The sequence below is a fragment of the Rhinoraja longicauda genome, chromosome 7 (genome assembly GCF_053455715.1).
Source record: "Rhinoraja longicauda isolate Sanriku21f chromosome 7, sRhiLon1.1, whole genome shotgun sequence".
NCBI lineage: Eukaryota > Metazoa > Chordata > Chondrichthyes > Rajiformes > Arhynchobatidae > Rhinoraja > Rhinoraja longicauda.
Window position 1 is genome coordinate 8,570,876 of NC_135959.1, and position 14,515 is coordinate 8,585,390.

At 45.8% G+C, this 14,515-nt stretch overlaps 1 protein-coding gene across 1 annotated transcript in view; it reads left to right on the top strand.

Moving 5' to 3' along the window:
* LOC144595455 (interleukin-5 receptor subunit alpha-like) overlaps positions 1-14,515 on the top strand; it is a 55,487-nt gene that overhangs the window by 14,764 nt on the left and 26,208 nt on the right. The window contains exons 3-6 of the mRNA XM_078402963.1: positions 1,490-1,632; positions 2,742-2,886; positions 5,064-5,184; positions 12,786-12,967. Of these exons, the coding sequence (XP_078259089.1) occupies positions 1,490-1,632; positions 2,742-2,886; positions 5,064-5,184; positions 12,786-12,967 (591 nt within the window). The remainder of the gene's footprint in view (positions 1-1,489; positions 1,633-2,741; positions 2,887-5,063; positions 5,185-12,785; positions 12,968-14,515) is intronic.

Here is a 14,515-nt window from a genome sequence, read left to right on the forward strand (position 1 = left end):
CTGGAAATAAGCCCCTAGAATTAAGCCCCCTTTATACCCCAAAACTGCAGAATTCACAGTTATTTACAAGTATCACAACCAATCAATATTGGAATTAAGTCAGTTTTCCCTTATACGGCCGAGTGTTGGAACAAAGTCAATTTTCCCTTATAAGGTCCTGACATGTTTGTGTTCTTTATACATTGTGTTTTTCTCCTCTGAAGACGAGCTGGAACATTCTGCGGTTTGGGCTACTGATTACTACTAGCTTTAGCAAGTTCAGCATTTTTGTGATTACGTAGCCTCAAGCAGGTGAGAGAGAGAGAGAGAGAGAGAGCCTCAAGCATGTGCTTTAACCTAGCACACAATGCTGCAAAGCCCATGCGGAGTCCAGTGGCAGAATTAAACAAAAAGGACAGATCTGGCTCTGCGTTCCTCATCTCCACATGTTAATTGCTTTTAGTATTCACCTTATTAACTGGTGGATATCATTACCCCTGCTGTTTAATTTAGTTTAGTGTATTGTCACGTCGACCGAGGTACAGTGAAAAGAATTAAGATGCAGTTGGAACTCAGACTATAATATGCATTGGGCCTGGCCATAAATCTATAATTTATTAATGCCTGCAGAAACTTGTTATTTTCATTATAAACGGCATGTCTTGAAGGTATTCCAATGTGTAAAATGAAAAGTTTTTAGGATTGCTTGGGTAATTGACAAAGTCTACCTTAAAACTCGTGTCATCCAAAACCATCTTCTGTTCCATCAGAGATACCAACTTGACACAGTCACTGTCCAAACCCAACGAACCATTTTAATGGGCGATACAGTGGCGTAGCGATAGAGCTGCTGCCTTACAACGCCAGAGACCCAGGTTCGATCCTGACTACGGGTGCTGTCTGTACGGAGTTTGTACCTTATAACTGTGACCTGCGTGGGTTTTCTCCGGGTGCTCCGGTTTCCTCCCACACTCCAAAGACGTACAGATTTGTAGGTGAATTGACTTTGGTAAAATTGTAAGTTGTAAGTGTGTAGGGCAGTGCTAGTGCACGGGGTAATCGCTGATCGGCGCGGACTCGATGGGCCGAAGGGCCTGTTTCCGCGCTGTATCTCTCAAGTCTTTAAGAGGGAGTTAGATGTGGCCCTTTTTGTTAAAGGGATCAGGGGGTATGGAGAGAAGGCAGGTACAGGCTACTGAGCTGGATGATCAGCCATGATCATATTGAATGGCGGTGCAGGCTCGAAGGGCCGAATGGCCTACTCCTGCACCTATCTTCTATGTTTCTATGTTTCTATGTAAATCTAAAGTAAAGTAAACCTGAGTAGCAGGTGGAAGTAAGAAGAGTCGTGAATGTTTTAAACTTTGAGAGATTTGCAGATTGTTAGGCCATGTGTTTCTGCTCCTTTCTTTGGGTGTTTGACAAGATGTTAAAGTTTAGACAATGTGTGCCTTGCACTTGCCCACAACATTTGTTCACTTACTGATTCAGCTAACATTTTCTCCCAAAGTTACGAGGAATCCGCCCACAAATATTTCGATTTCCCACGGAAGTCTCGGAGAGTACACCTTGTCTTGGGAAGGGAACTGCACGTGTAAAGGGAATGTCGATTACCAACTAGATTACACCTACCTCGATTCAAAAGACAACAAGGTATCCAATCTCTCTAAATACATTGAAATATATTATTTTAATGGCGCTGTAACCTCATTACTGTCTGCATATTCCTATCTTTCTGAAAGAGTGGAGTCATAGACTCATCGAGTTACACAAGACAGAAACAGGCCCTTGGCCCACATTGTCCGTGCCAACCAAACTGGCATCCTGGGTTAGTGCTATTTGCCAGCCTTTGCCCCATAGCTCTCTAAATCTTTCAGCAACACAAGGAACTAGAGGTGCTGGTTGACAATAGAAGGCACAAATTGCTGGAGTAACTCAGTGGGTCAGGAAACATCTCTGGAGAACATGGGCAGATAGCGTTTCCAGGTGGGACCTTCTGAGATTGGGTGTAGTTTACTGTCACGTGTACCGAGGTACAATGAAAAGCGTTGGTTGCGTGCTAACCAGTTTCTGAAGAGGGGTCCTGATCCCAAATGTCACCTGTCCCTGTTCTCCAGAGATGCTGCCTGACCTGCCGAGTTACTCCAGCACTTTGTCTTTTTTTTGCCCCAAATCCTTCTTATCCTTATAATCTGTCCAAATGCATTAAAAAAATTGTCATTCTCCAATCATGGAGATCATAGTTCTTGATTGGTTTCAGTAATTTCCGTTTAGTTCATTGTCACGTGTACTGGGGTACAGTCAAAAGCTTTTGTTGCACGCTAACCAGTCAGCAGAAAGACAATACATGATTCCGATCGATCTTTTTACAGTGTACAGATACATGATAGGGGAGTAACGTTTAGTGCAAGGTAAAGCCAGCAAAGTCTGATCAAGTATAGTCCAAGGGTCACCAATGAGGTAGATAGTAGTTCAGCACTGCTCTCTGGTTGTGGTAGGATGATTCAGTTGGTTGATAATGGCTGGGAAGAAAGTGTTCCTGAATCTGGAGATGTGCGTTTTCACACTTCTGCACCTTCTGCCTGACGGGAGAGGGGAGAAAAGGGAGTGGCCGGGGTGTGACTCGTCCTTGATTGTGCTGCTGGCCTTGCCGAGGCAGCGTAAGGTATAAGTAGGGTCAATAATTTCTACCTTGAATGTTCATCTCTTGCAATGCGCTATTAACGCAAAGAGATTTTGAGTTTGTTTTTATTTTAATTTAGATTAACACGTACTATGTAAAAGAAAATCATAAGGAGCTGGATTTGGAATTACACCGAAGACTACTGGCTCGAGTGACGCTTACAGATGGAAAAGACAAAACCGAAATAATTAGCAATTGGACTGAGAGAATCTTTGATCTGTCACGTATGTTTCCATTTTAATGGCTTGTCGAATGGCTCTCTGTTTTGTTCTTTCATTCGGGAAACGGGGAACAAGGAATGAGGCGTTTCAACCATGATTCTAGAAAGCGGATCAAAGTTTGGAATGAGACGGGGCATGGATTCCACATGTTGTGTCAGTGCAAAGTCAAATCATTACAATGATACAAGTGTGCGTTTAGCACGGTGATGGTACTTTAGCATGCACTACCTCAGAGACTGCCAAAGCCAATTGATTACTGATGATGTACAGTGACCGATGGGATAAATGATTCTTGTAGACAGACACACAAAGCTGGGGTAACTCAGGCGGGACAGGCAGCATCTCTGGAGAGAAGGGACGGGTGACGTTTCGCGTCGAGACCCTCCTTCAGACTAGTTAGGGATAAGGGAAACGAGAAATACAGACGATGATGTAGAGAGATAAAGAACAATGAATGAAAGTTATGCCAAAAAGTAATGATGATAAAGGAAACAGGCCATTGTTAGCGGTTTGTTGGGTGAAAATGAGAAGCTGGGGCAACTTGTGCGTAATTTAGTTTGGAGTATGGTATAGTTCAGAGATACTGTGCAGAAACAGGCCCTTCAGCCCACCGAGTCCACAACGACCAGCGATCCCCGCACATTAAGGTATGTAGGTTAATTGGCTGGGTAAATGTAAAAATTGTCCCTAGTGGGTATAGGATAGTGTTAATGTACGGGGATCGCTGGGCGGCACGGACTTGGAGGGCCGAAAAGGCCTGTTTCCGGCTGTATATATATGATATGATATGATAGGATTAACATTATCCTACACTGGGGGACAATTTTTACAATCTTTTACCAAAGCCAATTAACCTACAAATCTGTATCTTTAGAGAGTGGGAGGAAACTGGAGATCTTGGAGAAAACCTATGCAGGTCACGGGGATAGCGTACAAACTCCGTACAGCCATGCACAGTAGCCGGGATCGAACCCGGGTCTCTGGCGCTGTAAGGCAACAACTCTACCGCTGCGCCACCATGCCGCCCTACCTACCGTGTAATGTAGATTAGAGAGGAAACACTGAGTTCACGCTGACCAACAATCACCCTTACGCACTAGTTCTATCCTACGCACTCGGGACAATTTACAGAAGCAAATTAACCTGCAAACCTGCATGTCTTTGGAAGGTGGGAGGAAACCAGAGTACCCGGAGAAATCCCACGCGGTCACAGGAAGAACGTGCAAACTCTATACAGACAGCACCGTGGTCAGGATCGAACCCGAGTCTCTGGAGCTGTAAGGCAGCAACTCTGCTGCTGCACCACTGTGCCTGGCATTACTGACACGAGGCATTACTGACATTTTCTGTTGTTGTACCATCTAGAACATGGACCATGGAATATAAAACAGCACCGACAGGAACAGGCTCTTTGGCCCACAATGTCCGTGGCGAACATAATGTCGATATAAAATAATCTCATCTGCCCAACACATGATCCGTATCCCACCATTACCATCACATCCCGGACAAGGTCTCCTAAACACCACTCTTACGCTTCTGTTTGACATCTTGTTATGTACTAAACAACAATGTTTCAGGCTTAATTAGGTTTCAGGAAGTGATCAGATTACACCACATCCCACTGTGCCAACCCAACCCTCCCAGCTGTTACCTGACTCACAATAATGATGAGTTTCCACGAGCTGAATGGTTATTGTGGCACGGTGGCGTAGCGGTATAGTTGCTGCCTCACAGCGCCAGAGGCCCGGGTTCCATCCCGACTATGGGTGCTGTCTGTACGGAGTTTGTACGGTTTCTCTGTGACCCCATATATTTTCTCTGGGTGCTCCGGTTTCCTCCCAAACTCTAAAGATGTGCAGATTTGTAGGTTAATTGGCTTTGGTAAGTTGTAAAATTGTCCCTAGTGTGTAGGATAGTGTGAGTGCATGGAGTCATTGCTGGTTGGAGCAGACTCGGTGGGCTGAAGGGCTTGCCTCTGTGCCGTATCTCTAAAGTAAAGTCTAAAGTCCAAAGTGATAAACATGACACTAGAGTCGTGACACTGGGGTCACATATTAACAATGAAACCGTGATTTATTATGATGGGATTGGAATAGAAGAACTCATCTCCACATTTATTTAAATCTACATGTACAAGATGGAAATGTTCTCACTTTTACTTTGTCTTGATCATTCAGGTGATTCATTTGCCTCAGTTGACAACTTGACTTGCATTTTCTACGGTGAAGCATTCATGAACTGCAGTTGGGATGTTACCGAAAATGCATCGAAGGATGCACAATTCCTTTTGTCCGACAGGTAAAGAAGGATCTCAATCAATGTGTATTTCAGAGTCATGGAGTGATACTGCGTAGAAACAGGCCCTTCGGCCCAACGTCCACACTGGCCAACATGTGCCAGCTACACTAGTCCCACCTTTGGTCCATATCCGCATTTGGTCCATATCCCTCCAAACGTGTCCTATCCATGAACCTGTCTAACTGTTTCTTAAACGTTGGGATAGTCCCTGCCTCAACAACCTCCTCAGACAGCTTGTTCCACTCACCTATCACCCTTTGTGTGGAAAAAGTTACCCCTCAGATTCCTATTAAAGCTTTTCCCCTTCACCTTGATCTGATGTCCTCAGGTACTCGATTCACCTACTCTGGGCAAGAGACTCTGTGTGTCTACCCGTTCTATTCCTCTCATGATCTTATACATCTCTATAAGATCACCCCTCATCCTCCTGCGTCCCGGTCTACTCAACCTCTCCCTCCAGCTCCGACCCTCTAGTCCTGGCAACAAATTCATACATTTTGTCTGTACCCTTTCCAGTTTGACAATATTTTGTTCGATCTTTTACTGGTTCTCTGCGTTCTGTTCACCCGTCCATTTATGTTGCATTCTAGTTTGTTGATTTGTGTGGGTGTGTGTCGTTCCATTTAGTTCATTTAGTTGAGCAATACAGCGTGGAAACAGGCCCTTCGGCCCACCGAGTCCACGCCAACCAGTGTTCACCTGTACACTAGTTCTATCTGACATACCAGGGACGATTTACAGATGCCAATTAACCTACAAAACCCGTACGTCTTTGGAACGTAGGAGGAAACCGGAGCACCCGGAGAAAACCCTCGCGGTCACAGAGAGAATGTACAAACTTCCATACAGACAGCACCCATGGTCAGGATCGAACCTGGGGCTCTAGCGCTGTAAGGTAGCAATTCTATCGCTGCGCCTCCGTGCTGCCCCTTTTACACGTTTTTGTCTCCTCCTGTCAATTTACCCATCCACCAACCAATCTATCCAGTTTTCTTTCTCGACCTATTTATCTATATACCATCTCACTGCCTGTTGTCAGTCTAATCTGTCATAGAAACATAGAAACATAGAAAAATAGGTGCAGGAGTAGGCCATTCGGCCCTTCGAGCCAGCACCGCCATTCAATATGATCATGGCTGATCATCTAAAATCAGTACCCTGTTCCTGCTTTTTCCCCATATCCCTTGATTCCTTTAGCCCTAACAGCTAAATCTAACTCTTTCTTGAAAACACCCAGTGAATTGGCCTCCACTGCCTTCGGTGGCAGAGAATTCCACAGATTCACAACTCTCTCCTCATCTCAGTCCTCAGTCTTTCCGCTAACTGGCCAGTAGGCGAGTCTCTTGCCCAGAGCAGGTGAAAGCTTTTCACTGTACCTCAGTACACGTGACAATAAACTATACTGAACTGAGCTTCCAGCGGCCGAGTGACTTACAAGCCCGCACGCCTTTGGGATGTGGGAGGAAACCGGAGCACCTGTAGGGAACCCGCGAGGTCTCAGGGAGAACCTGCAAACGCCAGACAGGCAGCACCCGAGGTCAGGATGGAAACCAGATCTACGGCATTGTGAGGCAGCGGCTCCACTGGCTTAGTCATTTACCCACTGGAGATACACAACCAGACACAGTCCCGCTGAATTACCCCAGTGTTTTGCGTCTATCTTTGGTGTGAATCAGCATCTGCAGTTCCTTCCTCCACTGCTTGTCTACCTGACCATCTTATAATAGAATCATAGATGGAGGCCTTTGGGCCTCTCCAATCCATGCTAACTCAGCCAGAGTCACTCATTAGTTCTGTATCCTCCCCCCACCTTTTTTGTAGTTGTGCAAATTAATCTCCCTCAGATATTGATATAATTCATTCATCATGGAACCTGCCTCCACTACATCAGCATTTCAGTTCCTTCCAGATTCCAATGCGCCTGTGTGTCATTCTTGTTTCTTGTTTCCCTTCCTCTTTATTAAATAGCCATGGTGCAGAGGCACAGAGTCATAGAGTTATGCAGAACGGAACCAGACCCTTCATCCCAAGTCACCCATGCCAACCTCAATGGTATTATCTCTCTGGTGTCAGGTTAGGTAAGGGGGAGGTGCAGCGAGACCTGGGTGTCCTTGTACACCAGTCACTGAAAGTTGGCGTGCAGGTACAGCAGGCAGTGAAGAAAGCTAAAGGCATGTTGGCCTTCATAACAAGAGGATTTCAGTATAGGAGTAAAGAGGTTCATCTGCAGTTGTATAAGGCCCTGGTAAGACCACATCTGGAGTATTGTGTACAGTTTTAGTCTCCTAATTTGAGGAAGGACATCCTTGTAATTGAGGCAGTGCAGCGTAGGTTCACGAGATTGATCCCAGGGATGGCGGGACTGTCATATGAGGAAAGGATTGAAAAGACTAGGCTTGTATTCACTGGAGATTAGAAGGATGAGAGGGGATCTTATAGAGACATATAAAATTAAAAAAGGACTGGACAAGCTAGATGCAGGAAAACTGTTCCCAATGTTGGGCGAGTCCAGAACCAGGGTACGGATTAGCAGGTTAAATGGCCTCTGTAGGCCATATGTACGGAGTGGATGTGAAAGTGAGATACATAAAACTAGTGTGAATGGGTAATCGATGGTCGGTGTGGACTCGGTGGCCCAAAGGGCCTTTTTCCATACGGTATCAATAATGCTGAGAGCTATATTTTGCACTCAGCATCTTTTACTTTACTCGAGCTATTATATATAAGCTTGGCTTGGTTGTATTTAGGGAGAGTAATTTCTGATTTGTTTCGAATAGTATGGAAAGCAAAGCTTCGCACTATACCTCAGGACATGTGATAACAATAAACTTAAACATACTCATCTGTATGTTCAACTGTACCCATTGTTCTCAGCTTGGGCTCCCAGATATCGGCGAGACCAAGTGCAGACTGGCCGATTTTTTCGCTCAACACTTACCCTCAGCCTACCTTGGCCTATGTGATCTCCCAGTTGCCAAACATTTTAACTCTCCTTCCCATTCCCACACTGACCTTTCTGTCCTACGCCTCCTCCACTGTTGGAGTGAGGCCACTCGCAAATTGGAGGAATAGCATCTCATATTTCACTTGGGCAGCTTACAGCCCAGCGGTATGAACATAGAAACATAGAAACATAGGAAATAGGTGCAGGAGTAGGCCATTCGGCCCTTCGAGCCTGCACCGCCATTCAATATGATCATGGCTGATCATCCAGCTCAGTAACCTGTACCTGCCTTCTCTCCATACCCCCTGATCCCTTTAGCCACAAGGGCCACATCTAACTCCCTCTTAAATATAGCCAATCAACTGGCCTCAACTACCTTCTGTGGCAGAGAATTCCACAGACTCACCACTCTCTGTGTGAAGAAATGTTTTCTCATCTCGGTCCTAAAAGACTTCCCCCTTATCCTTAAGCTGTGACCCCTGGTTCTGGACTCCCCCAACATCGGGAACAATCTTCCCGCATCTAGCCTCTCCAACCCCTTAAGAATTTTATATGTTTCAATAAGATCCCCCCTCAGTCTTCTAAATTCCAGCGAGTATAAGCCTAGTCTATCCAGTCTTTCTTCATATGAAAGTCCTGTCAAACCAGGGATCAATCTGGTGAACCTTCTCTGTACTCCCTCTAAGGCTAGAATGTCTTTGATGTTTCTCATTTCAAGTAAACTCTGCATTCCCTCTCTCCCCACTCTCCCCCACACAAGTCGTCCGACCAGCTCCACTGTTCGCATCCAACACTGCCGTCATTGAGCCCGTCCTCACCTTCTCCATCATGGTCTGGTTTGGCTCAGCCACCAAGCACCACATCCGGAGGCTGCAACGGATCGTTCGATCAGCTGAGAAGGTTGTTGGCTGCAACCTTCCCCCCCCCCCCCCCATTGACGAACTGTACACTGCAAGGGCCAGGATGCGAGCGGGCAAGATCATCTCTGACCCCTCTCACCCTGGCCACAAAAATCTTCGAAGCACTTCCCTCTGGAAGGCGACTCCGGACTGTCAAAGCTGCCACAGCCGGACATAAAAAGAGCTTTTTTTTCCACGAGTAGTAGTTCTACTCAATAACCAAAGTCTGTAGTCTCTTTTTTGCTCTGGTTTATTTTCACCCACATGTTTAGACCATAATGTTGTATCCTTATTGTTTTGATGTGGTTATGCTTTATTCTTAATTGTTAACTGTATGTTTGTGTTGTCATTTGTGAGCGGAGCACCAAGGCACATTCCTTGTATATGCACATACTTGGCCAATACACTTATTCATTCATTCATTCATTGTTTCCCTTCATTATCGCCTCTCCCCAGCCAACAATGGGCCATTGTGGGCTCCACCCCTCCGTGGCCATCTGTCGCCAGCCCTGCTTTACTCTGGCCTTGTCCCCCCTCCAGTTCCTTCCCCACTACTTTTTCCCTCCCCTCTATTTACACTCTGACCAAGGGTCCTGACTCGATAAGTCACATATCCTTTTTCTCCAGGGATGCTGCCTGACCTGCTGAGTTACTCCAGCACATTGTGCCTATCATCTGTATGTCCAACTGTTCCTATCTCAGGTCATGAGTTCATAAGTGATAGGAGCCGAATTCTCCCATATCCCTTGATTCCACTAGCCCCTAGAGCTCTATCTAACTCTTTTAAATTTATCCAGTGAATTGGCCTCTACTGCCTTCTGTGGCAGAGAATTCCACAAATTCACAACTCTCTGGGAGAAATGTTTTTTTCTCACCTCAGTTTTAAAATAATAATAATAATATATTTCTTTATTCGTCCCACACCGGGGAAATTTACAAATGGCCTCCCCTTTAATGTCTGTCTGCCTACTCTTCCATCTCTCTGCCTGTCAGTCTGTCTGTCTGCAATCCCATTCTTGTCAGACTGTTTGCCTCTCTTCTCTGTCTGGTTCTCCATTCTTTCCTCTCTTTGTCTGTCTCTGCCTATCCATCCATCAGTCAGTCATTTGCCTGTCCATTCCACTGCCTATTTGCCTCTCTCTCTCTCTCTCTCTCTCTCTCTCTCTCTCTCTCTCTCTCTCTCTCTCTCTCTCTCTCTCTCTCTCTCTCTCTCTCTCTGTGAAGATAGACACAAAATGCTGGAGTAACTCCAGCTGGACAGGCAGCATCTCTGGAAAGATGGAATGGGTGACGTTTCGGGTCAGAAGGATGTAAGGTCATAAGTGATAGGAGCAGAATTAGGCCATTCAGCCCATCAAGTCTACTCCGCCATTCAATCATTGCTGATCTATCTCTCCCTCCTAACCCCATCCCCCTGCCTTCTCCCCATAGCCCCTGACACCTGTACTACCTGTCCCTTGAAGACAGAAGCAGGGGAATTTATTATGGGGAACAAAGAAATGGCAGACGAGTTAAACCGTTACTTTGGATCTGTCTTCACTGAGGAAGATACACACAATCTCCCAAATGTTCAAGGGGCCAGAGAACCTAGGGTGATGGAGGAACTGAAGGAAATCCACATTAGGCAGGAAATGGTTTTGGGTAGACTGATGGGACTGAAGGCTGATAAATCCCCAGGGCCTGATGGTCTGCATCCCAGAGTACTTAAGGAGGTGGCTCTAGAAATAGTGGAAGCATTGGAGATCATTTTTCAATGTTCTATAGATTCAGGATCAGTTCCTGTGGATTGGAGGATAGCAAATGTTATCCCACTTTTTAAGAAAGGAGGGAGAGAGAAAACGGGTAATTATAGACCAGTTAGTCTGACATCAGTGGTGGGGAAGATGCTGGAGTCAATTATAAAAGACGAAATTGCTGAGCATTTGGATAGCAGTAACGGGATCATTCCGAGTCAGCATGGATTTACGAAGGGGAAATCATGCTTGACAAATCTACTGGAATTTTTTGAGGATGTAACTAGGAAAATTGACAAGGGAGAGTCAGTGGATGTGGTGTACCTCGACTTTCAGAAAGCCTTCGACAAGGTCCCACATAGGAGATTAGTGGGCAAAATTAGGGCACATGGTATTGGGGGTAGGGTACTGACATGGATAGAAAATTGGTTGACAGACAGAAAGCAAAGAGTGGGGATAAATGGGTCCCTTTCGGAATGGCAGGCAGTGACCAGTGGGGTACCGCAAGGTTCGGTGCTGGGACCCCAGTTATTTACGATATACATTAATGACTTAGACGAAGGGATTAAAAGTACCATTAGCAAATTTGCAGATGATACTAAGTTGGGGGGTAGTGTGAATTGTGAGGAAGATGCAATAAGGCTGCAGGGTGACTTGGACAGGTTGTGTGAGTGGGCGGATACATGGCAGATGCAGTTTAATGTAGATAAATGTGAGGTTATTCACTTTGGAAGTAAGAATAGAAAGGCAGATTATTATCTGAATGGTGTCAAGTTAGGAGGAGAGGGAGTTCAACGAGATCTGGGTGTCCTAGTGCATCAGTCAATGAAAGGAAGCATGCAGGTTCAGCAGGCAGTGAAGAAAGCCAATGGAATGTTAGCCTTCGTAACAAGAGGAGTTGAGTATAGGAGCAAAGAGGTCCTTCTACAGTTGTACCGGGCCCTGGTGAGACCGCACCTGGAGTACTGTGTGCAGTTTTGGTCTCCAAATTTGAGGAAGGATATTCTTGCTATGGAGGGCGTGCAGCGTAGGTTCACTAGGTTAATTCCCGGAATGGCGGGACTGTCGTATGTTGAAAGGCTGGAGCGATTGGGCTTGTATACACTGGAATTTAGAAGGATGAGGGGGGATCTTATTGAAACATATAAGATAATTAGGGGATTGGACACATTAGAGGCAGATAACATGTTCCCAATGTTGGGGGAGTCCAGAACAAGGGGCCACAGTTTGAGAATAAGGGGTAGGCCATTTAGAACGGAGATGAGGAAGAACTTTTTCAGTCAGAGGGTGGTGAAGGTGTGGAATTCTCTGCCTCAGAAGGCAGTGGAGGCCAGTTCGTTGGATGCTTTCAAGAGAGAGCTGGATAGAGCTCTTAAGGATAGCGGAGTGAGGGGGTATGGGGAGAAGGCAGGAACGGGGTACTGATTGAGAGTGATCAGCCATGATCGCATTGAATGGCGGTGCTGGCTCGAAGGGCTGAATGGCCTACTCCTGCACCTATTGTCTATTGTCTATTGTCTATTGTCTAATCAAGAATCTATCTACCTCTGCCGTAAAAATATCAATTGACGGCCTCCTCAGCTTTCTGTGGCAAAGAATTCCACAGATTCACCACCCTCTGACTAAAGAAATTCCTCCTCATCTCCTTCCTAAAGGAACGTTCGTTATTTCTGAGGCTATGACCTCCCAGTCCTAGAATCTCCCACTAGTGGAAACATCCTCCCCACATCCACACCAACCAAGCCTTTCACTATTCACTATTACACGATTCTGTACGTTTCAATGAGGACCCACCCCCCCCCCTCAACCACCCCCCATTCTTCCAAACTCCAGTGAGTACAGGCCCCAGTGACGTCAAATGCTCAGGGGTCGAGACCCTTCTTCAGACTGAGAGTCAGGGGAGAGGGAGCCACGGAGATATGGAAGGGTCAGGTGTCTTTCTCTGTCTGTCCCGTTCCCCTCTCTATCCGTGCCAACTATTCGTCTTTATTTGGCAGAGTTTACCTCTCAATTTTCTTTTTTAAGGGAGCGAAACCCATCGGAGGTGTACAACTGCACCGATTACCTGACGGATGGAGGGAGGAACGTTGGCTGTGTCAACCACAAATATTACACTGAAGAGGTCAACGAGATCATCATCTGTATCAGCGAAGTGAAGAAGAAAGACAGATTGCCGTATTGCAGAATAGTGAAACCGGCCCTTTTCTGTAAGGCACTTTGTATGGGGTTTATTTCTGGTGGAACGTAATTGAAATATCAGTTGACGGAAAGGTGGCAGGCGGTGATTGATCGGTAGAAGCGTTGAGTTTGAGTTTAGCTTATTGTCACGTGCACTGAGGTACAGTTAAAAGCTTTTGTTGCGTGCTAACCGCTCAGCGGAAAGACAATACATGATTACATTCGAGTCATCCACAGTGTACAGGTACACGATAAAGGAAATAACGTGAATAACGTTTATAGCAAACTAAAGTCCAGTAAAGTCTGATCAAAGATAGTCCGAGAGTCTCCTATGTGGTAGATAGTAGCTCAGTACTGTTCTCTAGTTGTTGGTAGGATGGTTCAGTTGCCTGATAGCAGCTGGGAAGAAACGGTCCCTGAATCTGGAGGTGTGTACATTCACACCTTTCTGCCTGATGGGAGAGGGGAGAAGAGGGAGAGGCCAGGCTGCGACTGGTCCTTGATTAGGGCTGCTGGCCTTGCTGAGGCAGCGTGAGGTGTAAATGGAGTCCATGGAAGGGATGTTGGTGTGTGTGATGGTCTGGACTGCACCACAATTTCTCTCGGTCTTGTATGGAGCCGCTCCCAAACCAAGCTGTGATACATCCCAATAAAATGCTGTGGAAGTTGGTGAAAGTTATTAGGGACATGCCGAACTTCCTAAGACTTCTAAGGAAGTAGAGGCGTCGGTGTGCTATCATGGCCATTGCTTCAATATAGGTGATCCAGGGGAAAAGGGTGGCAGAGAGAAACTAATTTAGCATGTTGATAACAACAGGACTGACTAGCGGATCCCATTGACCTGCCAGTCCCTAGAAAAACTGGAGGTCATATGAAAAATAAATGGCCCTCAGGGGAAATGGTCTGCTCCTATTCTGACAGAAAGCATGCTATCGGAAAATTCCAACCCACCTCCAGCCTCACTGCTACTTAAAATTAACTTATTTTCCTCGCTTCCAATTCTGATGAAAGGTCTTCCACCTCAAACATCTCTTTTCACAGATTCTGCCTGATTCGTTGTTTTCAGCATTTTCTTTTTTTTTAAATTTTGATAAACACGGTGTCTCACCTTGCCCTGTGATATCACAGAGCATTGACAATAGACAATAGGTGCAGGAGTAGGCCATTCGGCCCTTCGAGCCAGCACCACCATTCAATGTGATCATGGCTGATCATTCACAATCAGTACCCCGTTCCTGCCCTCTCCCCATACCCCCTGTCTCCGCTATCATTTAGAGCTCTATTTAACTCTCTCCTGAAAGCATCCAGAGAAGTGGCCTCCACTGCCTTCTGAGGCAGAGAATTCCACATATTTACAACTCTCTGGGTGAAAAAGTTTTTCCTCATCTCCGTTCTGAATGGCCTACCCCTTATTCTTAAACTGTGGCCCCTGGTTCTGGACTCCCCCAACATTGGGAACATGTTTCCTGCCTCAAGCGTGTCCAATCCCTTAATAATCTTATATGTTTAGATAAGATCCCCTCTCATCATTCTAAATTCCAGTGTATACAAGCCTAGTCGCTCCAGTCTTTCAACAT